Here is a 27,415-nt window from a genome sequence, read left to right as displayed (position 1 = left end):
CGAAAACGCCCCACCCCGACTGTGCTGCGGCAACTTCTGTTCCCCGCTCTCACAGGTTGTGGTACTGGAACCAGTTCGGAAGGGGCTACGAGAAAGGACGGAGTAGCGGGGCGGAGCGGTGAGTTGTGACGAGCGACCCCCCCTTCCTGCCGCCGCTGGGAGGCTCGAGATCTCCGCAAGGGATGAGGTGGAAGAGTAGTTCCGTCAGGGGTTTTAGTTTCCTCGCTTCTTGTGGGGAAACCTGACTTAAGGGCGGTCGCGTGTCCCAGCCTGACCGCTTTCCTTTTTCACTGAGGGCTCGGCTTCCTCCGGGGGTGTTGTGGGCGCAGGCACGCGGGCGGAGGACGCGGTCCCAAGGGCTAAATCCTGGAAACGCAGTCTCGGACCTTCCTCACGAGGTTTCGGCGACTTCTCTGTACAGCTCGCTGTCTCTCATCTTCTCTCGGGCTCCCTTTCAAGGACCTTCCCTCGTGCTAGGCCTTTGGTATGCCATGCTTTGAGAAAAAGGTAGACATTCCTTTGAGTGACCGCTGTCGCTTTTCAGGTTCTCTGTCACTTGGTTGGTTTGGAATCGGGGGCCTGCTGCCTCTTTAGACGTGTCCCTACGATAGCAATATAACCCAGGGCCAGGAACTCAGTGGAGGTATGAACAGGGCAGTATCTTTGCAACGATGCTTATTAGAAAGGGTTGTACGATCTTGCAAAGACATAAAGGCCAAAATTTTTTTTAGAGCCCTTATGAGATGGCAATCCTAATGTTTCACTACGCTTGAATAAGGTCAGTTTCCTTCCTGTCGCGTACGTGCCGATGAAAAACTTAGGACTTTTTTTTTTTTTTTTTAAGATTGGCATGTAGGGATGGGAACGAGATCTAGGGAAATGCATATATTTATATATGCCGACCAACCCTAGATCATAGATCTAAACCGAAGATCACAGAACCCCTACCTAATAAATATACTTCAACAAAAACCTAGTTCATTCAATGCACATATTTGAATGCTTGTTAAGTTCCAAGCATTAGGTACAGTATATAACCGTGGGGAAAAAAAGTCCCAGCTCTCATGGAGTTTACAGTACAGTGGAATAATGAATTTAAGCCTGATGAAGGACTGGGAAGAGAGTATTGCAGATAGCAATATTATACAAGTACCCAGTTGTGTAAAAGGTGTTTTTTTTGTTTCACTTTATTTATTTTTAGAGAGAGGGGAAGGGAGGGAAACAGGAAGAGAAACATCAATCAGTTGCCTCTTGCATGCCCCCAGCCGCAGACCTGGTTAGGAACCCAAGCATGTACCCTTACTGAGAATTGAACTGGTGACCTTTTAATTCACAGATCTGCGCTCAGTCCACTGAGCCACACCAGCCAGGGCTGATTTCATTCTTCTTAAATGAAATCATTCTTCTTAAGAAGAATTTTCTTAAGAAAGAAGCAGGGCTGATTTCATTCTTCTTAAATCACAAGTGGTTTATCCTAGAAAACATTCCATGTGCACTTGAAAAGTATGTATATTCTGATACTTTGGGGTGAAATGCTCTGAAGGTATCAGTTAAATCCATTTGATTTAGTGTGTCATTTAAGGCCACTCACTGTCTCTTTGTTGATTTTCTGTCTGGGAGACCTATCCATTGAAGTCAGTGTGGTGTTAAAATCCCTGACTATGTAATTCTGTCTCTGTCTTCCTTTATTTTTATGAAGATTTGCTTCACTTCTCTAGGTGTTCCTACGTTGGGTGTGTAAATGTGTACAAGGGTTATATCTTCTTGTTGTATTGTCCTCTTTATCATTATGTACTGTCCTTCTTTGTCTCCTACTATAGCTTTGGTTTTAAAGTCTATTTTGTCAGATATAAATAAGTATTGCTGCCCCAGCTTTTTTTCCCTTTCCATTTGCATGAAATATCTTTTTCATCCCTTTACTTTTTAGTCTGTGTGTATCTTTAGATTTGAGGTGGGTCTCTTGGAGGCAGCGTGTATGTGGGTCATGTTTTCTTATCCATTCAGGTATTGCATGTCTTTGGCCTATAGCCTTTAAGCCACTTACATTTAAGGTAATTATTGATAGATATGTATGTAGTGCCAATTTAGTGTTAGACTATTTTCCTCTGCTCTTTTTTTCTTTCTCTTCTTCTTCTTCAAGCAAGCCCTTTAAGATTTGTTGCAATACTGGTATGGTGCTAGCAAACAAATTCCTTTAGCTTTTTCTTGTCTGGGAAGCTCCTTATTTCTCCTTTGATTTTAAATGATACTCTAGCTGGGTAAAGTAGCATTGGTTGTAGGTCCTTGCTTTTTATCACCTGTTTCACACCACACCACACCTTTCTGCCCTGAATTGTTTCCTTTGAGAAATCAGATAATTGTCTAATTAGAGCTCCCTTGTAGGTAAATACCTGCTTTTCTACTGCAGCTTTTAGGATTCTCTCTTTGTCTTTAAGCCTTGTCATTTTAATTTGGATATGTCTCGGTACAGGCCTCTTCGGGCCTAACTGGCTTAGGACTGTCTGAGCTTCCTGGATTTGTGTATCTTTTCCTTCACCAGATTAGGGAAGTTCAGTTATTATTTCTTCAAATAGGTTCTTGATCCCTTGCTCATTTTCTTCTCCTTCTGGTATTCCCATGATGTGAATGATGTTATGCTTCATGATGTCCAAAATGTTTCTTAAGGTCTCCTTTTTTAAAATTCCTTTTTCCTTTTGCTGCTGTGCTTTGGGTTTTTTTTTTCTACCTTGTCTTCCAAATCAATGATTTGATCATCTACTTTATCTAACCTACTGTTTATTCCTTCCGGCCTATTATTTATTTCAGAGATTCCATTCTTTATTTCTGACTGGCCCTTTTTTATGGTTTTTATGCCTTTTTTCATGCTGTTGAGTATTCTTATAGTGACTACTCTAAACTGTCTGATAAATTGCTTGCCTCCATTTCATCTAGTTCTTCTGGAGAACCTTCTTGTTCTTTCATTTTGGGGTCTGTTTCTTTGTCTCCCCATTTTGGCTGCTGTGTATTTGTTTCTATGTGTTAGGTAGATCTGCAAAGTCTCTGGTGCATACCTGTGTTAGACACTGCCTATGACTGGCCTGGGCAGCCTTGTAGCTATAAGCAATCAACAGCGTGTAACTCCCTCTGCTGAGTCTGTGTGCAGAAAGAATCAGGCTGCCCACCAAGGCTGGCTTTTACCAACACTCAGCCCAGGGGAGGGTCAGCTAAAGTCTCAGGGATCTGCCTTACTTGTTAGATTTAATCAGTGATATAGCTTCAAGCTGTACTCATCAGCCAGGCTTAACCTCCACGTGGTGGGGCTGTTTCTTCCCTTTAGGCTGATGGCGCTTGGAGGGGAGTTGTCTGCCTGCAAAAGATGGCACCTGCATTATGGGGAATGACTTGCTGAGTCATCTGCCTAGATATGATAGTTAAAAACATGATATACAAGTGTGGGCATAAGTAGGCTTAGAGTTGTGAGTCCATGAAACACAGAGTTATAAAGCTCCTGTAATAACCATAACCTGCCTGTCTTTTTCCATACAAACAAGTATAAACTTACTTTTGCCCACTCCTGTATGTAAGATTACCAAGGAAGAAATTGGTACAAGAACTAATGAAAATGGGCAAGGACAGATACTTGGGCAATAGGAAGAACAACAGGGATGAGAAGATGAGCCAGAAAATGACTAGTCAGAAATAGAAGAGGAAAACCAGAAAAGCCGAATAGAAAAGAAATGAAAGAGGAGAAAGTTTTTGAAAATGGAAGTAAATAACACGTATTAACATGGCCAACATTTACTGAGTACCTGCAATCTGTCAGGCACTCTGCTAGACTTGTGGTAAGACCAATCTAGTGCTGACCCTCCTGGGATTTACATTCTAGTGACAATGACAAGCACTGTTTACATAATTAACAGTGTGGTAACTATTACAAATAACTACAGGATGTTTTGGGACCAGTAAGAATATGTGCAGGAAATGAGACTTGAAAAATGAATAAGAGGGGGGATGGGTCACTCAACTAAAGTGCTGAAGTAAAAAAGGTGTTGAAAGACTTGAAATAAGTTATATGGCTACCACAGAGAGAGTGGGAATAGCTTGTGGTACTGGGTATCATATAATGAGCATGTACTCTGTGCCAGGTACTGTCGTAACTGCTTTACATGTCTAGATCATTTAGGGCTTTGGAGACCTTGTTAAGAATCTTGTTCTTTAACCTTTGTACAGTGAGAAGTTTAAGGAGCATTTTAAGCAAATGAGTGATATGAGAAGATTGGGGGGGGGGACAAGAGTGGTTATAAGGAGACTGAATAAGTTATTACTGTGGGCCTTACAAGGAGGATGGTAGTTTAGTCTAGGGGTGGTAGTAATGAGGATTGAAAAAGGTGGATGAATTTTAGATGTTTGGTGATTGAATGGGTTGGAGGGTTGAAGAAGTAGGTTTCTGGCTGGAGCATGGTAGGTGTTAGCTGAGAAAGGAATATTAGAGGAAGAACTTGTTGGGAAACAAATCAAGAGCTTACGAGTAACTCTGTTAGTTATGTTGAGTAGGAGGTACCAGTGACATATTCAAGGTAAGCTGGCAATTAAATTTTGGAAGAGACACATGGGCTGGAGAAATAAGTTTATAATCTCTGGCAAAGAGTGTAGATCAAGTTGTCTAAAGCAGTATTCTCAAACTTTAGAGTGGATCAGAACCTATGGAAGGTTTAATACAGACTTCTGGGTCCCAGTCCCAGAAGTCAGTGGCTCCAGTGGTGGAGACCAAGAGCTTGCACTTCTAACAGATTTCTAGATACTGCCTGTGCTGCTCATCCAGAGGGTACATTTTGAGAAGAAGGTTTAGAATGAGACAAGAAGAGATCCAGAACCCAACCTTGAAGAACTTATTTTTGTTTAAGTGGAACAGGAAGAAGCTACCGAGAAGACTGAAAAAGGAGGACAAAAAAAAAAAACAGTATTTATTATATTTATCGGACTTAGGCTCTGAATACTTTGGTGAGAGCATTTTCATGGAATGGTGGGAAAAGGCCAAATTGCACAAAATGCAGCATAAGTAGAAGAAATAAAGAGAAAGAGTATAAGATGTAGTCAACTTTCTTAGTATGTTTTTCCCTAAAATGGAGAAGATAGAATACAAGAGGCCTGACTGTATTTAAATGTCAATGAAAAGATACCAGTATAAAGAAGGAGACTGTGAGGGTGGGGGTGAAAAGACAGTAAATAAATGATCCACAGCTCAAGGTTCCAGAGGGGTAAGGAAGAGATAGATCCAGGTACATGTGGCATTATGTGGAGAGCCACCTCCTTATTTATCAGTTGGGAAATAGGAAAGGATGGTTGTAGGTAAGTTTGTAGATGAGGTAGCAGGAGATTGATTGATTTCATCTTTGACAGCTTCTATTTTCTCCTTGAATTAGGTGAGGCCATCTACTGAGACAGAAGCAGTTTCAAAGAAAAGGGAGAAATATAATAACTGGTATTTCCAGGAAGTAGGGAAGTGAGTTGACCAGAGAAGCATGATGGGATTGCTAAATTGTACAGAGTACCTAGCCGATACTGGTAACTCAGAAGATACAGAGTGAGTGTTTTGTTCTCAACTGCATTTAGAGCAGGGATGTCAAACTCATTTTCACCAAGGGCCACATCAGTCTCCTAGTTGCCTTCAAAGGGCCAAATGTAATCTAAGGACTGTATAAATGTAACTGCTCCTTAACTACGGGCAAGGAGCTCAGCGCTGCCGCAGGTAGAAACAAGGTGCGGGGCTGGATAAAACAAGGCTGGAGGACCGGGTTCGGCCTGCGGGCCTTGTGTTTGCCACCTGTCACTCAGTTTGGAGGCAGTCAGGGAGAAGGTATTAATGATAGGCTATAAAGTATGTGACACTCTAGGGCTATGGGACAAGGGTGCTTAGAGTACTAGAAGGGTCTGTGAAAGGCTGAACCATGGAATGTAGGCTGGATAGGAAATAAATGGTATACTACAAATAAATCAAGAAGGAAAAAAGAGATGGAAAAAAAGAACATTGTTCACTAGAGGAAATTTTTGTGTTACTTGTATGTATTTGCCATAGACAGTATCTAGTATGAGCTAAGAATTTACTCCCATCCACTCCACTTCTACCACTTTGCTAGGTTATTGGCATTTTTTTAAAGTGGTAACTATTAATTTTTTTGATTGATTGATTTTAGAGAAAGGAAGGCGGTGGGGGGAGAGATTGAACCCACAACCTTGGTATATCAGGACAGTGCTCTAACTGAGCTACCTGGCTAGTGTGTAATTATTAATTCTGTGGCTTTTTAAAAAGCAATACATAGATTTTCAATTAAACCCACATTTATAACATTAAATTTACTTTAGTTGTCTATTTCTATCTTTACATACTCTCCCCACCCGACTTTGTTTTCTGAAATTCTAATCTATAATGAGAATTATGTGGTTCTTTTATAGTCAGTTTTTATCATAAGGTTTTGGAAAGGAATTGTACAGAAGTAACATGGTTTGGTGTAACTCCAGAAAAAATATTTTTGGAGATAATAAAGGAGATAAATTGACAGAGTTGTACCACAGTTGACAGGTATAGGTACATAGAAATGTATGTATGTATGTATGTGTGTATGTATGTATATAGGAATAGAGAAACCAAAATATGCTAGGTATGCTAAATCAGTCACCTCCAAACTTTCTCATCAATGATTAGAAAAAGTGTGAACACATTTCCATATATGAGTATTCAGCAACTGTATGCATATGCTACTATAACTGTATATTAAGTTTTATTTTCAATAAAAAATTTAAAAGAAAATATAATATTTTTTCCTCCTTGTATTCCACTGTGGAGACCACTGGGCTTGAGGGATGTGTTAGTAATTTAGGGCTGGGGTACAAAGCCTGTTTGGTTTTGTGATTGCAGAAACAGAAAAAACTGATTTCAAGGTTTCAGTTGGATGTTGGCGTTGATAGCATGACTTTCAGGGTCTTGTAACGGAGTTGCTGACTCTTGTCACTAGTCTGGATTGTAAACCTTTAATCTCTGATTATGGAAATGTATAACAGTAAATACTTTGCTTCTGCTTTTTAGCACAGAATTTCAAAGGGGTTTTCATGGTTTTTCTGGTATATTATAAGGGATTGTCTGAGTATCAACCCTTTGGTCAGTATCTCATAAAACATTGTTCTGGACAAGGAAACAGGTATGTTCGTCAGCTGTAAAAAGCTAGGTCAGCAGGAGGACTAGGCTTGTACAAAGGCTAGTCTCCGAGTGCACGTGTTTCCCTCGTGTACTCAGGAAGAGGAGCGATTTTACCTTTTTTATTATGGACATTTTAATGGGGAGCTGTTTTCTCCTCAGAATATATATGGTGACCAGCTTCATGAATGAATTTAAAAGTAACCTTTCTCCCTGGCTGGTGTGGCCCAGGGGATTGAGCGCCAGCCTGCAAACCACAGGGTCACCAGTTTAATTCCCAGTCGGGGCACATGCCTGAGTTGTGGGCCAGGTCCCCAGTAGGGGGCGTGCAAGAAGCAACCACACAGCAATGTTTCTCTCCCTTTCTTCCACCCTCTCCTCTCTAAAAAAAAAATAAATAACATCTTTAAAAAAATAAAAGTAACACTTCTGTACCTATTATTGTATATAGATGGTGCGTGTATTAATACATTCTTAAGAAATGACCAAGGTTGCTTCTCATTTTTGTTAAATTCTTATTAATGTAACTGAGGTAGGTTATTTTCTTCTCATAGGTGATTTGTATATTTTAGTAGAGCACAGAATTTGACAACTATTTTGAGGCTATCAGATAGATATTCAATATCTTCTTGAAAACCTAAAAACAAAGGTCGTGTGTGTGTGTGAATGTGTGTGTGTGCGCGCGCGTGTGTGTGTCAAAATTGGAGAAGGCTTAGGGGGGAGGTAGATGGAGAAGTAACAAACAAAATCAATTTATCCATTTTCAGGCTAAGCTCTCATGCCAAGATTCAACCTACAGCAAGTTTTAATGGCTTTATAAACCTCTGAAAATGAGAGATTACTGTGCAATTGCTGACAAATCCTTAACTCTAGCAGTGCAAGCATGTTGCATTATTATAACATTAACCTGAAAGACAGAAGAATATTCCAAGCCATAGAATATTGATCAAAGGATTGAACACAAAGTATACGTTTTTATTTTAATAACTTCTTGCCTGGAAAAATATTTGAAAAAGTGACAATGAGAGGAAGAGCCACAGGATAGCACTGGTATGGGGGGGGACAAAAACTGTTTTAATGTTTCGGAATTTCATAAGTCTTTACTGTATTTCTTTACTTGTTTTAAGCTCCTTAGGCCACAGAGCATTATCATACTCACTAATGGTGTGCATGTTATATACACACACACGCGTAAATTTTGTATATATATAAATTTTACATTTATATATAAATATATAAATAAACTATATATAATTTATTTCTTTGTTTATTTCAGGTAGATATGACACCATCCCTTAGAATCCCTGCATTTTAAAAATAGGTCAGGGCAATTGCCCTGGCTGGTGTGGCTCAGCGGATTGAGTGCCGGCCTGCAAATGAAAGGGTTGTCATTTGGATTCCCAGTCACGGCACATGCATGGGTTGCAGGCCAGGTCCCCAGTTAAGGACAGGCAAGTGGCAACACACTTTGATGTTTCTCTCCCTCTCTTTCTCCCTGCCTTCCCCTCTGTCTAGATATAAATAAATAAAATCTTTAAAAAATAGGAAAAGGCATGAGATACCACAGTCTAAATGTGATTCAATAAGATTATCATTAGTATAATTTTTGAGACATGCAAGATTGGAGATGAGAAATAAGGAGATGAAGAGCTGAGGCAAAAGCTGCAGCAGAGCCCTTTTATAGGTCCTTACTCACTGCATCCTCTAGCCACTGGCCTTCTGTGATACCCAGCCCCTATGCTAAATCTTTTTCCCCCATTATGCAAATAAGGTTTGAGAAGGCATTTTAATATAAAGTAAACTTGACCTGAACACATCAGGTTCATGTGTACTGAACTGTAAGTATGTATTTTATATATATATATAAACCTTGGGCTGTTTCAGTCTAGAATGAAAAAAATTTTATGTGTTTTATTAACTAACACTACCAAAGAATAGGAAAAAAGCCATCTCTAATTTATGGAATCAACCTGCAGATGGCAAGCTCAAGTCAGGAGATGTTCCTGCGTTTACAGGATAGTAACATCGTATGCTAAAGGAAGGCTAGTTACTTAGTCCAAGTAAGAAATTTTAGTAACACCAGAAAAAGATTTAAAGAATGCTTTAATTTTTTAGAAAACTAGCCAGCAACATTGTATTTTAACAAAATGGCTCTTCTGGCTAAGTATCACTAGGTCTTAAAAACGAATGAGAATCATACCTTAACATGTTTCTTAGTATCTATTTCACAAATTTAGATACCTTTTTCTTCACTGGTTCTTAATTTGGGTTGTGCGGGGTGGTGGTCACTGATATTTTATGAGAGCTATTCTCCCCGGGGGTGGGGGGATGTTTGCATATATGTAAGTATGTATTTTAAATTGGAGTTAGGAAGGGTCTTTGTGACAGGGAGGAGCTTATCTGTATTTAAAACTGGATATGGATACACAGAAAACTAGTAACATTCTTGCTTCAAGGGAAAGGAAATAGGTATCTAGTCAGTGTTCAGAAAGAAATTTGCTCTTAGCTGTAATAACCATTCAGATGTTTTAAATTTTGTATCATGTGCACATTAATTGTTATAAACAAAATAACTTACAGATTTATAATTGACACATCTCTAGGTTACCCTCCTCTTTTTTTTCTTTCAGGTGTTTGTAATGGCTGCTGCCGTGAACTTGGAACTCGATCCCATTTTTTTGAAAGCACTAGGCTTCTTACATTCAAAGAGTAAGGATTCTGCTGAAAAGCTAAAAGCATTACTTGATGAATCTTTGGCTCGGGGCATTGATTCAAGTTACCGTCCATCTCAAAAGGTACCTAAGTGAATAAAAAGTTTAGAGGCAGTATTGTAAGCTCTGTAGTAATATAGTGTTAACATTTAGACCATCATAAAAACAGTCTCTCTGCCAAAGTAATTTTTCCTGTGGAATGTAAGAACTATATTCTTTCATTTTGTTTTCTTCCTTCAAGCTTTTAGAGAACTATACACTATGTAGAAAAGAAAGCTGGGTGTAGGGATATGCTATTCTACTGCTTTATGTGTATGAAAACCCACCTGTTTATGATAAATTTTAATTTTAAATTCTTTATTATCATACCATTTTTTTTTTAAGCTGCTGAATGAAACTGCACCTTGTAATTATCTTCTAATGTTTTAGGGGGGGAAATTGTGAAGTAGAAGGTCAGGGATTTTGCAGGGAAGTGAATTGAATATGTATAGAAAAATTTAAGGGGGGGGAAGCATAGATGAACTATGAGATAGCTCCAATCCTGATTATAACAAAGTGACCAAGCACCTTTTTATTAAAAAAAGATAGACATTTTGGAACCAGGCACACCTGTTTTAAATCCCAGCTTCCCTCTTTCTAGTTGTGTGGTAGTAGATGACATGTCCTGGACATTTAGTCTGTCCTGGGTACTTTCCTGAACGGCGCATGTGCATAATTTTAATTGTGATAACTGCCCTTTAGGTAGGTATTCATTATTTTTCTCATTTTATGGTAAGGAGATGATTGTACATAGTAGCTTCATTTCATTAGCCTCCTTTTCTTTATTAGTAAACCTGGGATAATAAGAACTACCTTGCAAAGTTGTGAAAATAAAAGAGAGAAAGTATGTAAGTCACCTAGTGCAGTATCTGTGAGTGAGGTACACAATAGGCTCTTAGTAAATAATAGTTCATGTTATATTCTCTGATATCTTCTATGACATTCTTTTAAACCTTTGTAAAGTTTTAGCCCTAGAACTCCCAAGTCACATGGGTCTGTGAACCAAACTGAAAAGGGGAGGAAAAAACTAAATGGCCACCCAGTCTAAGGCAGAAGCTCAAACTCAAGACAGGGCCAAGTGTCAGGCTCCGGACCCAAGTAAACAGCCCTCTCTTAGCATTAGCTCTGGTACTTTCAAGATTTTTTATTGTGACCTCATTTTTCTGCCATTCTCATTCTGGTAGGTTCAGTGAATTCAAGCTACCCAAGTTAGTACCACTCTACCAAACATACTGCCAAGATCATTCTGCTTCTAAGTATTGGTATTTTCCAAATAGGAAAAACCTATTATTACTAAAGGAGCAGTATTTTGAGATTCTAAAACAAAAGGAAGTTTATCTATTAAAGTACAAAAAAAATTTGTTGTTATTAAAAAGCCTGCTGCCCTTGGGTTTTTAACTGGAAGTCACTTCTCTTGCTCATTTAGAGAAAATACTCATGGGGGGAAGCAGTAGAAAAAGCACAGGTTCATTTAATTTTAGCCTTCAGCTGAACATTTCTCTCTCTAGAATTGTGTGAGAATGATTTATACCAGAGTTCTTTGAACTTCAGTATTCATAAGAATCACCTGGTAGAAGTAGTCTGCTTATAAACACTAACAGCTGGCTTTTTTAGTGTAGTTCTGACTTAAAAATTGGTTAATATTTTTATTTACATGAATAAGTCAAATGTGAAATAATGAAGTTAGAACTTAACTCATTCATTGATGACCTGAGCATCTTCTTTGCAGAATTAGATAATAGTTTTTAAATACTGCAAGACTGTGTCTTCAATTTTTTATGTTGCAGATGCAATACACTTTTAGGTTTAATCTGAATTATTAACATTTTAATAATGTTAATAATCTGTATTAGTAAATAAGTATTATCACTATTAACACTCTGCATAAAAAGACATTTTTAAGTCTATATGAGTCATCACCAAACTTTCTGAAAAGTGTCAAATAGTAAATACTTTAGGTTTTGTGGGCCAGTTGGTCTTTGCCACGACTATCTATTCTGCCATGGTTGCATGAAGGCGGCCATAGATATAGATAATACATGCATGAGTGAGTGTTGCTATGCTCAAATATAACCCTATTTATAAAAATAGGCAGAGGCCAGATTTATCCTATAGGCTTTAGGTCTCCAACCCCCAGTCTAGACAATCAGCCCACCGGTAAAGAAAGCCCTGCTACCAATAAGCCTAAAGTCCATTTCTCATTTCTTCCTCTTCTGTGATAATACTCTTCTGTGATAGTACATAAAACTGGATTCTGATGTTTTACTGAGAATAGCAGGGAAATACCTTTCTTTGGGGAAAGGGGTGACAATTATAAGGAGCTGCTGTATACATGAACTTTTTATACTGTTAATAGTGATAGATGCTAAGTACATATATCAGCAAAACTATAAGGTAAGAATAAGGGTTAGAAGTTTAAAACACAATGAAAGACTAGCCACAGATTTGGGAGAAAATATTTGTAAATCATGAAATGAATCTGATAAAGGTCTTGTGTCAAGAATCTATGAACTTTTAAACTTAATAAAACAACAACCCCATTTTAAAAAATGGGCCAAAAATGTTATCATTTTACCAGACAATATATATGTATGGTATAAATAAACACTTAAAATGCTCAATGTCATTAGGGAAATGTGAATTAAATTCACAATAATATACTAATATATACCTATTAGAATGTCTAAAATTCAAAAGATTAGGCACACCTACCTGTGTTGGTGAGGATGTGAAGGACCTGGGCCTCTCAGGTACCCTGGTGGAAATGTAAAATGGTATCCCATTGTGAAACATGGCTTGACAGTTTCTTAAAAAGTTAAAAACCTATACTTACCATATGATTCAGCCATTCTACTCCAAGACATGCACTCTAGGGAAGTGAAAGTGTATGCCTACAAGACTTGTACATGAATATTCATTACAACTTATTTATAATAGCACCAAACTTCATACAACCCAAATGCCCCTCAATAGATAAATGGATAAACAAATTGTGGTATAGCCACTCAGTGCATTGCTATTCAGCAGTGTAAAGTATGAATTGTTGAGATGCTCAACAAGATCGGTAAATCTCAAAATAAATATGCCAAGTGAAAGAAGACAAAAAAAGAGCACATGCTGTGTGATTCCATTTGTATAAATTTCTAGGAAATACAAACTAATCCATAGTTACATAAAGCAGATCAGTGGTTGCCTGACCATGGAAGGGCATAGTTTCTATAGCATGTATACCTCTAGGAGTGATTACAAAGGGCCACAAGGGAACTTTGGAGGATGATGCTATTGGCTGCAGTGGTGGCTTCACAGGTGTGATTGATCAAATTTTATGTTTTAAGTACAGTTTATATGTCAGTTTTTATTCCATAAAGCTGTTTAAAGGAAAGGACATGAGTCACAACATGATGTCTTAATTTTCAACTGAAAATTCTTTGGATTTATGATATATTTCTTTATGATATTTTAGCCTAAATATTTAATTACAGGTATGCTTTTTTTTTTAAAGATTTTATTTATTTATTTTTAGAACAAGGGGAAAGGAAGGAAAAAGAGAGGGAGAAAAACATCAAATGTGTGGTTGCCATTTGCACACCCCTTACTGGGGACCTGGCCTGCAACCCAAGCATGATCCCTGACTGGGAATCAAACTGGCAGCCCTTTGGTTTCCAGGCCTGCGCTTAGTCCACTGAGCTACACCAGGCAGGGCTACAGATATCCTTTTATTTCAACTTTTAGGATGTGGAGCCACCCAAAATTGCAAGCACAAAAACTATTTCTATTAAGCAAGAGCCCAAAACATCATCCAGTCTTCCTTCTGGCAATAATAATGGCAAGGCTCTCACAACTGAAAAGGTAAAGAAGGAAGCTGAAAAGAGACCTGCTGATAAGGTAAGATTTTGTTTTAATCTAGTAAAAACTCAAAGCAAATTAGTCCATCATTGGCAAGAAACAATGTTTTGTGCTTACTTCTTTTATACAATAGTGATAAAATGTACATAATAATCACTCAGTAAATATATATTGATAATTATAGATGTTGAATTGTTTTTGAAAAATGAGTAAAATGTACAAATATTTTTAACTGTGTATTAAAATCATTGTCAGCAAATACTTGGGCCCTAGGACATGTACTAATTTCAAGTATAAACTTGAATCCATGACTCAAATGTTTTAGATGGAACAGCTTCCAAGAAAAGATAGAAAAGAGTAAAGGAATAAATAAATAAAGATAGGAAGAATAAAGACTAAAGTATAAATGAGTAAATGTGAAATTTGCTACAAAATGGCAGGTACCTTAACAGGACTGCAAATAATACTTGGAGTGTCTATTTCAAATGATTTTTGCACATCATTAGTTTTTAAGATATTAGCCCTTAGTAGTGAATATGTTTTTAAAAAATTTTTAATAACTCCTGCCCTTAAGGTGGGATATATGAGTCCCATATGTTTTTATACTTTTTCTAAATATTTTGGCTATTCATAAACTATTGTATTTTATGTGTTTTTAAATTTATATAAATGCTATATATATATGTATGTATATGTGTGTGAAAATTTTCTATGTTGATACATGTATATCTGAACATTTCAGCTACCATATAATATCCAGTTCATAAATAAACCACTTTAGCAACTCCTCAACTAAGAGCAATTAGCTTATTTTTCCTCATTCTCTATTATAGAGAAGTTTCAATAAGCTGTTCTATACTTATCTCTGTAGAAATGGTGATAGCTGCAGTAGGCTGTATTCCTCTATAAAAGACGCAATAGGACATATGCATCCTCAATTTTACTAGGCAAATTGCTATCCAGAGTGGAGGTATAATACCAAATTTATACTCTCACCAATAAAGTATAAGAATTCCAAATTCCAGACTATTTAATTTTTGCCAGTCTAACAGGTATATCTATAACATTTATATCTTCAAGAGACAGAATTTGCTTTGAACTAAATATGGTAATATATAAACTTGTAGATAGCTTATTATTTACTTCTTTTTAATATATTTATTTTATTTGTATTTTTTTCACTCAGTATTATTTTATAGTTTACACTCAGTATTATAGTTTTATAGTTTACACTCAGTATTATTTTATATTACTTTCAGTTGTTCATCATAGTGGTTAGACAACCATATACTTTACAAGGCGTTCCACTCAGTATTTCCCGTGCCCACCTGGAACCATACATGGTTATTACAATATTAGTGACTATGGGACTTCCACCAAGATGGAGGCGTAGGTGGAAACTTTGCTTCCTTGCACAACCAAATCTAAAAACAACAAAGTTTTAACAACAATAAACGCAACCAAATCACAGAAAATTGAACAATATGGAGTCCGAAAACAATAAACCACTCAGCTAAACCAGTGAGAGGGGCAAAGCCAGCGGCGGAGCAGGTCAGGCAAAAATGATCCCCCAACCTGGGTGGTGCGCAAGCAGCCAGCCGATGTCATGGATCCCAGATGCGGGGTAGCTACGGGAAGGTGCGGCGCGGCTGGCTGTCTGAGGTCGCACATTTGCGCACAGTAAAGCAGTGAAGAGAGGAGCATTGAGACAGACTGTGCAGGCCCCGACGCAGGGTGGCGGGCTTGCATATTTGTGCTCTGATAAACAGGCAGGGGCAAGTGGTGAGAAGGCCCTGGGTGAGCGGAGAGGACCTCCATTGCTCCCTCTCTGACCCCACCCCCACATACAGCATCACAAACCAGCTACCTGGGTGGCCCCGCCCTGGTGAACTCTTAAGGCTCCTAAGGCTCCATTCTTTATACGTAACAGGAATGAACAGATCAAAACATGGCTCAAGAACAACTGAGAACCCCAGAGGCAATAAATCTAAGCGATAAAGAAATAGCCAAACTATCAAATGCACAGTTCAAAACACTGGTGATCAGGATGCTCACAGAACTGGTTGATTTTAGTCACAAATTAGAGGAACGTATGAAGGCTAAACTAATTGAAATGAATGGAAATGCACAATAAACCAATAGTAACGGAAAGGAAACGGAATCAAATCAAGGGAGCAGACCAGAACGAAGGAAAAAATGACCAAACAGAAAAATATGAAGAAACAAGAATTCAAAAAAAATGAGGAGAGGCTTAGCAACCTCCAGGACATCTTTAAGCACTCCAACATCTGAATTATAGGGGTACCAGAAGGGGAAGACAAACAGTCACGGGTGGAAACCTTATTTGAACAAATAATAAAAGAGAACTTCCCCATTCTGGCAAAGGAAATAGACTTCCAGGAAATCCAGGAAGCTCAGAGAGTCCCAAAGAAGTTGGACCCAGGGAGGAACACACCAAGGCACATCGTAATTATATTAGCCAAGATTAAAATAAAGGAGAGAATCCTAGAAGCAGCAAGACATAAGGGGACAGTCACCTACAAAGTAGTTCCCATCAGACTGTCAGTGGATTTCTCAGAAGAGACCTTCCAGGCAAGAAGGGGCTGGAAAGAAGTATTCCAAGTCATGAAAACCAAAGACCTACATCCAAGATTGCTCTATCCAGCAAAGCTCTCATTTAAAATGGAAGGACAGTTAAAGTGCTTCTCAGATAAGATCAAATTAAGGAGTTTATCACCACCAGGCCCTTATCATATGAAATGTTAAAGGGACTTACCTAAGAAAACGAAGATAAAAAATATGAACAGTGAAAGGACAGCAAGCTCACAGTTATTAACAACCACACCTAAAACAAAAGCAAATTAAGAGGACACCTAGATCAGAAGTGAACCATAGAAATGAAGATCACGTGGAGGGTTAGCAACAGGGGAGTGTGAGAAAGAGAAGGGGGGAGGAGGTACAGAAAATAAGTAGCATAGACAGTAGATAGAAAATAGATAGGGGGGAGGGTAAGAATAGTATGGGAAATAATCTAAAGAACTTGAGACACATGTTCATGAACTAAAGGGGGGAATGGTGGGGGAGGGGTGTGCAGGGTGGAGAGGAATGAAGGGGAGAAATAGAACAAATGTAATGGCATAATCAATAAAAAATAATTTAAAAAATATTAGTGACTATATCCCTATGCTCTGTTTCACATCCCCTTGACTTTTCTAACTACCAATGTATACTTCTCCATCCCTTCTCCTTTTTTCCTCAGCCACCAACCCCTCTCCCTGTGACAAACATAATCTGTTCTCTGTATTTATGAGTCTGTTTCTGTTTTGTTTGTTAGGTTCTACATATTGCTTTTGGGGTTCCACATATAAGTGAAATCATATGGTATTTGTGACTGATTTATTTCACTTAACATACTACCCTCTGAGTTCATTCATGCTATTGCAAATAGTATACCATTTTTTATGCCTAATATTCCATTGTATATATGTACCATAGTTTTTTAATCCACTCATCTATTGATGAGCCATTGGGTTGTTTCCATAATTTGACTATTTTAAATAACACTGTAGTGAACATAGGGATGCGTATATTCTTTGAATTAGTGTTTTGGTTTTCTTCAGCTATATACCCAGAAGTGGAGTTGCTGGGTCATAAGGCAGTTTCATTTTTTATTGTAGGGGGAAACTTCCATGTTTTCCCTAGTGGCTGCACCAATCTGCATTCTCACCTCAGTGCACAGGGTTCTGTTTTTTCCACATCCTTGCCATCACTTGTTGTTTTTTGATTTACTGATGAGAGGCATTCTGACTGGTGTGAGGTGATACCTCATTGTGGTTTCAATTTGCATTACTTTGATGATTATTGACATTGACCATCTTTTCACATTACCTGTAATTAAATATTAAATATCTTTCGCTATCTCTGTGCCCTCTTTATAAAAATGTCCATTCAAGTTCTTTGCCCATTTTATCCCTTATCAGATGTCCCATCAGGTGAATATGTTGACCTGTTCAGTGAGTTGTCTTTATTTCATTAACGATTCCCTTTGTTGTGCAAAAATCTTTTTAGTTTGATGTAATCCTATTTGTTTGTCTTCTGTTTCTCTTACCCAAGGAGCTATATTAGAAAAATCCATTTTGAGTTCATTCTTCTATTAGCTGTAAGAAGGTGCTCTCGTGTAATTTTTTTTTGCATGTATCTGTCTAGTTTTCCCTACACCACTTATTGAATAAACTCTTTACCTCATTGTATGTTCCTGCTTCCTTTGTCAAATGTTAATTGACCACGTAGGCATGGGTTTATTGCTAGGTTCCCTATTCTGTTTCATTTACCTATGTCTATTTTTATTCCAGTGCCATGCTGTTTTGATTACTGTAGCTTTATAGTATAGTTTGATACCAGATCGTGTGATACCTATAACTTCCTTCTTCTTTCTCAAGATTGCCGAGGCTATTTGGGGTCTTTCTGTGGTTCCATATAAATTTTTGGATTATTTGTTCTAGTTCTGTGAAATACACTATTGATGTTTTGATATGAATTGAATTCAATCTATAGATGTCTTTGGGTAATATGGTCATTTTAACAGTGTTCACTCTTGACATCCGTGAGTATGGTATATGAGTCCATTTATTTGTATAATCTTCAGTTTCTTTCTGCAATACTTTAAAATTCTTTGAGTTCATGTCTTTGAATCCTTGGTTAAGTTTGTTCCTTGTTTCTTTTTTTTTTTTTTAATGCAATCGTGAATGGGATTGTTTTCTTAGTTTCCCTTTCTGATAGTTCATTATTGGTGTATAAAAATGCAGCCAATTTCTGGATATTTATTTTGTATACTGCTGCTTCACTGAATTTATTCATCAGTTCTTGTGGGTTTTTTTATGAAAGATTTTAGATTCTGTACATATGTTATCATGTCATCTGCAAATAATGACAATTTTACTTCTTCCTTTCTTTTGGATGCCTTTTTTCTTTTCTTGACTGATTGCTGTGGCTGGGACTTTCAACACTAAGTTTAATAAGAGTGGTGAAAGTGGACATCCTGTCTTGTTCCTGATCTTAAGGAAAATGCTTATAGTCTTTCCCCATTGATTATGATATTAACTGTGGATTTGCCATATATGGCCCTTATTATGTTGAGACATGTTTCATCTCTTTCCACTTTGCTGAGTTTTTTTTCTTTTTTACATAGTTAAGTTTTATTTATTTAATTATTGTTCAAGTACAGTTTTCTTTTACTCCCATCCCAGCCCACCCCCCCCCAGTCCTCCCCACCTTGCTCCCATTCCCCACCCCCCGCCTTTTTGTCCATGTGTCCTTTATACTTGTTCCTGTGTATCCTTCTCCTTTTCCCCTGAAATTCCCTCCCCTCTCCCCTCCGGTCACTGTCAGCCTGTTCTCTATTTCATTGTCTTTGGTTGTATTTTGCTTGCTTGTTTGCTTTGTTGTTTAGGTTCCTGTTAAAGGTGCGATCATATGGTATTTGTCTTTCACCGCCTGGCTTATTTCACTTAGCATAATGCTTTCCAGTTCCATCCAAGCTGTTGCAAAGGGTAGGAGCTCCTTCTTTCTTTCTGCTGCATAGAATTCCATTGTGTAAATGTACCATAGTTTTTGGATCCATTCCTTTACTGATGGGCACCTAGGTTCTTCCAACTCTTGGCTCTTGTAAATTGTGCTGCTATGAACATTGGTGTGCATAGGTTCTTTGGGATTGGTGTTTCAGGGTTCTTAGGATATACTCCTAACAGGGGAATTGCTTGGTCAAAAGGCATATTTATTTTTAGTTTTCTTAGAAAATTCCATACTGTTTCCCATAATAGTTGTACCAGTCTGCAATCCCACCAACAGTGAATTAGGGTCCCCTTTTCCCCACACCCTCTCCAATATTTGTTGTTTGTTGCTTCGTTTATGATGGCCGTTCTGACTGGTGTAAAGTGGTATCTCATTGTGGTTTTAATTTGCATCTCGCTGATAGCTTTTGCTGAGAGCTTTTATTGTAAGTGGGTGCTGCATTTTGTCAGATACTTTTTTCTGTATCTATTTATAGGATCATATCATTTTTATCTTTAATTTTTTTTATGTTTAGTAGTTCATAATTTAAAATATTTAAGGTAAAAATAGCCAATAAAAATAGCCTTATTACTGCTATGGCTTTTCAATTTAAAACATATCACGGGGGGAAAAGGTCAGTGTAAGTAAATTCATTGAACTTCCAGAATTCTTTAATGGCAGAAGGAGTACAAAAAGAAACATGGATATGTACTAAACTTTTCTGATTTATTTGTAAAACCTTGCTGGTTTCTTTTAACATACTGATCATGAATGTACATATCTTTACTGTGTATGTCTGCCCCTACTTTGTAAAAATATCTATCAAGTGGGCTTGGTCATTGCACCTTGTCTGTCTTGTCTCTTAGCTATTTCAAGTTTATTATAACATGTTACTTTCTGATTGGGTACTTTTTATAGATGAAATCAGATTCCATGGAAGGAGTTGATATTCCAAAGAAACCTAGATTAGAGAAAACAGAAACACGGTCCTCTCCCATTACCGTGCAAACCAGCAAGGATTTAGCGATGGCTGACCTTTCCAGTTTTGAGGAGACCAGTGCTGATGATTTTGCGATGGAGATGGGATTGGCCTGTGTTGTTTGTAGGTAAGTTGTACCTTGCTATGGATTCTTTTGTTTCTTTCTGAAGAGCAAACAACTAAACAAAAAAAAAGTCAAATCAATTATTGAGTGTTTTTCATTTTGTTTTTATTATTGTAGGTGGGTAGGAGATAAGTAGATTGTTCCCTATGAACTGCCCATACAGCAATTTAACTTCTTGAAAATTGTCCAACATTTTATTTTCCTGACTGTGGCCTCTTGTAGTAATATTTTCTGCATTCTTGGCTTGTAGAGAGAAAGCAATCATTGCTTTATTCTTTAGTGAGCAAGAGTCTCTTTAGCAGACTCAAGTTACTTTCATCCTTCTTTTTCAGGAAGTCTGTGTTGCTTTTTCCATCTCCTGAATGATGGGTAGTACTTACAAAGTAAACTGCTATTTATGTCTTCTTAAAACATCATTAAATCTTTTCCTAAGGATAATGGAATGAAATAAATGGGTCATGCAGGTTACTCCGAGTGTTGTTTTAAAACATTGATACACAGGTATAAAACATAGATAAATTATGCTTATATACAGCAGTACATATATCTTTAAGAATAAGTGTTTTCAATTTTTTTCTGGTAGACAGAAGGATTTCTGGGTTGTATACCTGAAACTTATATAATGTAACCAACCAAGTTTACCCCAATAAATGTACTTAAGTTTTTTTAAAAATCAGAATGATTAGGTTTTAAGCTTTTTTCGTGCAATGGGGTATATTTTTAATTGTTAATGGCTTTCACTGCCTAGCACAACAGGAAAGATTACCATTTTTGTTATGGTTTTCTTCATGAAAATGTTAAATTCTACAATATTAGGGCTGAGTAAATAACTATAAAGTTTTGTGCACCTCATTTTTTATTTTTTAAGTGATATTGGGAGTTTTAAAAAGGTTTTATTTATTTTTAGATAGAGGGGAAGAGAAGGAGGTAAAAGAGAAACATTGATCAGTTGCCTCTCGTATGCACCCTGCCCGGGAACCGAACCCTCAACCCCCAGGCATGTGCCCTGACCGGGAATGGAACCAACAACTGCTTGTTTTGCCGGACAACACCCACCCAGCTGAGCCACACCGGTCAGGGCAACTTCTGTGAACCTTAGACCCATCCGTGTTACATGTACTTCTGAATGGGATCATTTTTTAGAGCTTCATTGTTTTCACATATATTTACTTCAACCTTTATCTGTCATGAAGGTTATTATTTTTCAATAAATAAATGCTAAAATAGTCATGGGGAGAGAACTAGTAATGTAACGTTCCATCAGAAAACTTACTATGATAATCTAAGGTTGTGATGATTGCTTTTGTGCTATTGGAATTTATACTTTTTTCGATACACATTTTGCTGCCTTCTATTCAATTGATAACACATTTATGTATGGAACACCCTTCGTACAGTCATGTGCTGGGCACCTTATGTCATGTCCAGGTTTCACCTTTAGGCAAATCATATATTAATGGGGAAAATAGATCAACATGTGGGTAACAAATATAAAGGAATTTAATAGAGGTTCAAAGAAGATGTTATGAGACTGTTAGAGGACTAGCCAAAGTCTGCCTTCCGGGAGAAATAAAAATATTGCAAGAGAAAGACAAGGAGAACATCACCAAATTTTATTACTGAGGCACCTTATATATTTATTAGTGGTTGAGCATAACTTTTAAAAGAAATAAAGTCTTTGTATAGCCTACATCTTGGGGTTTTTTATTTTGTTCTTTTGTTTTCTGGAGTTTTTAATCATCTGTAATATATCAAACTTTCCCAGAACAACACCAAAGTGGCTTTAAATTGTTGCATTCGTTCAAATAAGTGCAATGTTTAATGTTTTATTTTCTTAGGCAAATGACAGTGGCATCTGGTAATCAGTTAGTGGAATGTCAAGAGTGCCATAATCTCTACCACCAAGATTGCCATAAGCCCCAAGTGACAGACAAGGAGGTGAATGACCCTCGCCTGGTGTGGTATTGTGCCCGATGTACCAGACAAATGAAAAGAATGGTAGGAATGGTTTTTGTTGACATGGTTTTTCAAAGTAATAATTTGAACTATTGCGGTATTGAAGAAGTAAATCATATAAGTTGACTGTTTAATTGTTTATGTATATAGTGTATATATTTGATTTATGTATCAATGCTTAAAGTGCTTTTTCGGCGTAATATGCATTTTTCTCTGTTCAATTTTTACCTCATTCTAATATAGATAAACAGATTGAAGGCCCATAAAATATGAATATTTTACTAGTATTTCAGTGTGTTTCTAAACATTTAGAAATGCTATGATGTGCTGTGGGAAATTGTGAGAAACAAAGTCCCCGTTTTTGATGAATCTGGTAGGAAAATATTGAAAATGTCTATTCCTGAGGAGCTCAAACCACCAGTCTTACAGTTGTGTGCAAGGGCAGTGTTTGTATGTGCATCTCTGTCTTTGTATCTGTGTTTCTCTATTACTCTTTCCTTCTCATTGTCCTGGAGGGACCACTTATACTGCTTTCCCAATGTACTTGCTTTGTATACAGCTCACTAAAGTAACTGCCTTTAATGTCAGGCTGAAACATGATTTCATGTGTTATATTAGGTAGATTTCTAACTTTTAGTCATTTAAAAAGTAGATAAATGAGCTTCATCATTTTCCTTTTAAAGAAATCAAATTGTTATTTACTTTGGATTTACTTTAGTGAGTTGTTTAATTCCCCTGTCCTTTGTCTTCTGACTTAGATTAGGGACTCTTAATAAGAGTTCTCATGTCTGTTAATTAAATGAGTTTCTACATAGATTTTTCTGACCAAATATATCTTTTTAAAGTCAGAAGTACTTAGTTAAGAGTGTAAAATCAAGACATCTGTTTTACTTTTTAATCAATTAAATCAGAAATAAGAAATGGTTTTTCTTATTACTATAAAAAGTAGTAAATTTTTAGTACTAGGAATACTTTTCTTTTTAATAGGACATTTCTGTGACAAGGTACAGGTATTTCAGCTCAGCCTGATTTTTCTTTAGTTTATTATCTAAAATAACCTTTCAAGACCTCCAGCAGAATGATTATGGGTGTGCAATATAGTGCCTTTCAGGGCACTGATGGACGTAGTCACTAAGAATTGGTAATAGAATAACTAATTAGTGACAGTAATCTGTCTTTCTTTATATATCCTTAAAGTTTTATATTTTATTTCAATGTCTCTTAATAAAGTAAGCACAATTCTCTTCTGTGCCCCCCCCCCAATTTTTTATTACTCATTTTACACCAAATCTATATTTATAGTTCTTACTCTTTCTGGAGTGAATTTTGGCAGCTAATCAGGTATTTTTCAGTTACTTTAACACCTCTAAAATTAAAAATGTTTTCTTTTCCACTCAGTTTTGCCCCCAATAGCCTCTGCTTATATTCTCTTTCTCTTTGCACTAATTTCTCCAACTAGAGCAGGTTCTGTAGTACACATTAGTACAGAAAGTCCTAGACAAGGATGTTGTAATAGTGTGTGTCAGGGGCAGAGGTCATTCTTCAGTTCTATAATTTTCTCTCTACCAGGAAATGGGTTTGGCCTCAGCACTAGGTAAGAGACTCACCAGACTTACTGCGGTGGTTCTTAATCTAAGGTAATAACATACCCTTCCTCAGCAGCATTTAGAAATATGTGGTGCTTGCGCTTGCTGCTTTACTGGCAGTCGTTGCCCTGAGTACAGAATTATATACATTCTTGAGTGTGTGAGGCAGTCACCCAGTGAAAAATGATAATATCCTAATGCTCTCAACTAGTATTACTGACAAAGGGCAAAGACTTCTGGGTATTTCTAACTCAACTTCTAAGACAGCTGGGTGAAATAGAGAAAGCAGAAGATGTAAACATGCTCTCTTAGGCAGAGGTCCTTTCTGGGTTTCAGTGGTGACGAATCTTCATCTGCTAAAGCATGCATATTAGATAGATCTTCAGAGTCTAACCGCTAGAATAGTAGATGTGGGTGGAGAGAAGTGTGAATGGAAAGCCATGGTTATAGAACCTGTATTTCTTATTTATTCTGAGGGCTACAGTCTCATAATACAGTTTTGCAATAGAGAGTAAGATGGCCTTCCTTTTCTGTTGGTAAGAGATGTTTTACCACAGATAATATTCCAGCATTCTTAATAGTGTTCTTGATCTGAATATTACTTTATAAATGATGTTTGAAAGTAGCTGCACTTTCATGTAGAAAGGATGTAATTTAAAAATGGGAATGAATTGAGATGTTAAGGACCAAAATTATAAGTTAAATACAGTAAACCATAGCAAAAGAAGATTCTAGAAGAAGATCCAAACAAGGATAAAACAGTCTATATTCAAACCTCCAGAAATGGGAACATATTATTAATAAATTTTCTATATGACCTTATTAGGATTATCAAAGAAAATAGAAATGCTTGGAGCACTTTCGCCATTCAGTATGGATGTATTCTTCCAGATTCCTTATCCTTTGTAAATAATTACGATGAATAAATAGCAACTGTTATTGTCAACACTCAACATATTCCAGACACTGGACTAAACTATTATGCAATTGTAATTCATTCTCATAATCCACATTTGAAACAGGCAGTAAAAGTATGTGGTTATAAAACGGGAGAAATTAGTTATTGGTCGAAATAAAACTGAATATACTTGTAAAGGAGCAGTGAATACAAATTCCTCTTTGATAACATAGAAATTTGTATTTGTGAACTTTCTCTTAGAATTCAGTGTACCTAGTTCTACAGTGCGGAAATATCTCAAAAAGCTTCATCATTTATCACTAATAGGTGTTTTTCTCCTGGTCTGTGTTTAAAACCATGTAATTGACCTAAACTACCTTTTAACTTACTCTCAGTTACTCAGAGACTTACACCTGAACCCCAAGAAAAAAGCTAGTAAGTCTTTGCCCAACCGTAATTCTAAAAAATGTACTTCATTACAGTTACAAATAGTTTGTGATTTTCCTTTTTTTAAAGGACGATTAGGATTGTCTTGTTAAAATTTGTATTTAATCCATCCTAATCTGCATGATTTATACAGATTTTATTACCTTTACTGTTCAGAAACTAATAAAATGTATAAAAATATTAATATGGGGATAAAAATAATTCTTCCAAGTCTGTACTTTTAGTGTGAACACAATATTTTTTTAAAGTTCAACTATAGTTCAACTAAATGAAGAGTACTGTGATAGATTTTTTTATTGTCTTTTTGTGCATTCAAATAAGATTTTGTAACTAATTTAATCTTAACTGATTTTTACAGGCTCAAAAAACTCAGAAACCACCACAGAAACCAGCCCCCACAGTTGTTTCTGTAGCTCCCGCTGTCAAAGACCCACTGGTTAAGAAACCAGAAACTAAACTCAAACAAGAGACAACGTTTCTAGCATTTAAGAGAACAGAAGTCAAGGTATAGTACATTTACTTAAGATTATCTAAGATTTCATTTTTATTTTAATTTAGTTGAAATTATCCATAAGTCATTTGGAACACAGTCTAAAGAATTAGATATTTTTTACTGATTGAGATAATACTTTTTGTGTGAAAACAAGTTAAAGCATTAAATCTGATTTTCTGATATGGCTTAAAACTGAATCTAAAAGCAGTTCTCAAAAAGGGAATATATCAGTGCAACAAGAATATGGCATTCCCAAATTTCTGCTTTGGAAACAGTAGATCCTATTAGCTGTGGATAAGGTTTTTTAATTTTATTTTAATTGTTGGTTTTCTGCCCCATCCCAGTCCCACCCCCCTAGCCCTCCCCATCTCCTCCCATCTCCACCCCCCTCATTATTGTCCCTGTGTCCTTTATACTAGTTCCTTCAAACCCTTACCCCCTTCTCCTGAAATTCTCTCCCCTCTGGTCACTGTCATCCTGTTCTCTATTTCAGTGTCTTTGGTTGTATTTATGGATAAGTTTTGTCATTTTTTTTTCACATCAGTTTTATAAGAACTTAATTTTAATGTTGTGATTTGAATTTCCCAAGTCATTACTTTTGTATAAAAGTCCAGCAGTTAAACTTGCTACATATTTCAGAATATTATTGTAGGTGTTAACTATATTTGGCTTTAACGTAACGTGGGCCTTCTTTTTCATTTTTTAGACGTCCCCGGTTGTTTCAGGAAATTCTTCCAGCACCAGTGTTTCCTCTTCAGCGACTAGTGGACTGACTGCGTGGGCAGCTTTCGCTGCCAAAACTACTTCTGCTGGTCCATCCACAGCGAAATTGAGTTCAACAACCCAAAACAATAGTGGGAAACCTGCTACCTCATCAGCGAACCAGAAGCCTGTAGGTTTGACTGGCCTGGCAACATCATCCAAAGGCGGACTAGGTTCCAAATTAGGTGCCGGTAACAACACCTCCCCCACTGTACCGTTGAAACCACCTCCACCTCTAACTTTGGGCAAAACTGGCCTTAGTCGCTCAGTCAGTTGTGACAACGTTAGCAAGGTAGGTCTCCCTAGTCCAAGTAGTTTAGTGCCAGGAAGCAGCAGCCAGCTGAGTGGAAATGGGAGCAGCGGGGCATCCGGGCCCAGTGGAAGCACCGCCGGCAAAACTGCCTCGGAATCCAGCAGCTCTTCCTCTTCCTCAGCGTCCCTGAAAGGTCCGACTTCACAGGAATCACAGCTCAACGCCATGAAGCGGTTGCAGATGGTCAAGAAGAAAGCCGCCCAAAAGAAACTCAAGAAGTGATGTGGTCGAGTAGGTTTTAATGTCACGTTACCCTAAAGAGTAAAATCTTATTAAAGGACATAAATTGTAATATACTATAATTTAATAAAAATCTTCATAATGAAATGTCTCTTATTTCTTACCTTAAAATGCTAAATTTTACTTAGAAAGACTTGGACATCTTTATTTTAAATCTGTTTAACAGTTTTGTTTTAACAGCTTCCATAGTATTGGAAAACAGTAATTATAATGGCTAATTCTTAATGAGAACTTCCAGAATTCCAGAAGACTGGAAGCGAATGTAAATTAAAACAACAAAAAAAAAAACCCCACAGTAGT

The 27,415-nt window shown here is 37.1% G+C and overlaps 1 protein-coding gene across 2 annotated transcripts; it reads left to right on the top strand.

The window, feature by feature from the left end:
• Window positions 1-12: 12 nt before the first annotated feature.
• INTS12 (integrator complex subunit 12) lies at window positions 13-27,184 on the top strand. 2 transcript variants are annotated; one of them, XM_037154446.2, is made up of 7 exons: window positions 13-118; window positions 9,802-9,966; window positions 13,654-13,806; window positions 20,236-20,423; window positions 22,259-22,418; window positions 25,666-25,812; window positions 26,507-27,184. In XM_037154446.2, exons 2-7 carry the CDS (start codon window positions 9,811-9,813, stop codon window positions 27,095-27,097), a joined length of 1,395 nt encoding a protein of 464 aa, XP_037010341.1. In that variant the 5' UTR covers window positions 13-118; window positions 9,802-9,810; the 3' UTR covers window positions 27,098-27,184. The 2 variants fall into 2 exon arrangements, with proteins under 2 accessions (XP_037010341.1, XP_053513002.1); XM_053657027.1 differs by lacking the exon at window positions 13-118 and adding an exon at window positions 181-507.
• Window positions 27,185-27,415: the final 231 nt, after the last annotated feature.

This window comes from Artibeus jamaicensis, unplaced genomic scaffold (genome assembly GCF_021234435.1).
Source record: "Artibeus jamaicensis isolate MK-2021 breed Jamaican fruit bat unplaced genomic scaffold, CSHL_Jam_final scaffold_3222, whole genome shotgun sequence".
NCBI lineage: Eukaryota > Metazoa > Chordata > Mammalia > Chiroptera > Phyllostomidae > Artibeus > Artibeus jamaicensis.
The sequence above is the reverse complement of the archived record's forward strand: the minus strand, read 5'-3'. Positions and strand labels throughout refer to the sequence as shown.

Coding starts and splice junctions, on each gene's coding strand:
- INTS12 (XM_053657027.1), top strand. CDS start 487: ATGCCATGCTTTGAGAAAAAG. Junction 9,967..13,653: donor GTTACCGTCCATCTCAAAAG/GTACCTAAGTGA, acceptor TTCAACTTTTAG/GATGTGGAGCCACCCAAAAT. Junction 13,807..20,235: donor AAAAGAGACCTGCTGATAAG/GTAAGATTTTGT, acceptor TACTTTTTATAG/ATGAAATCAGATTCCATGGA.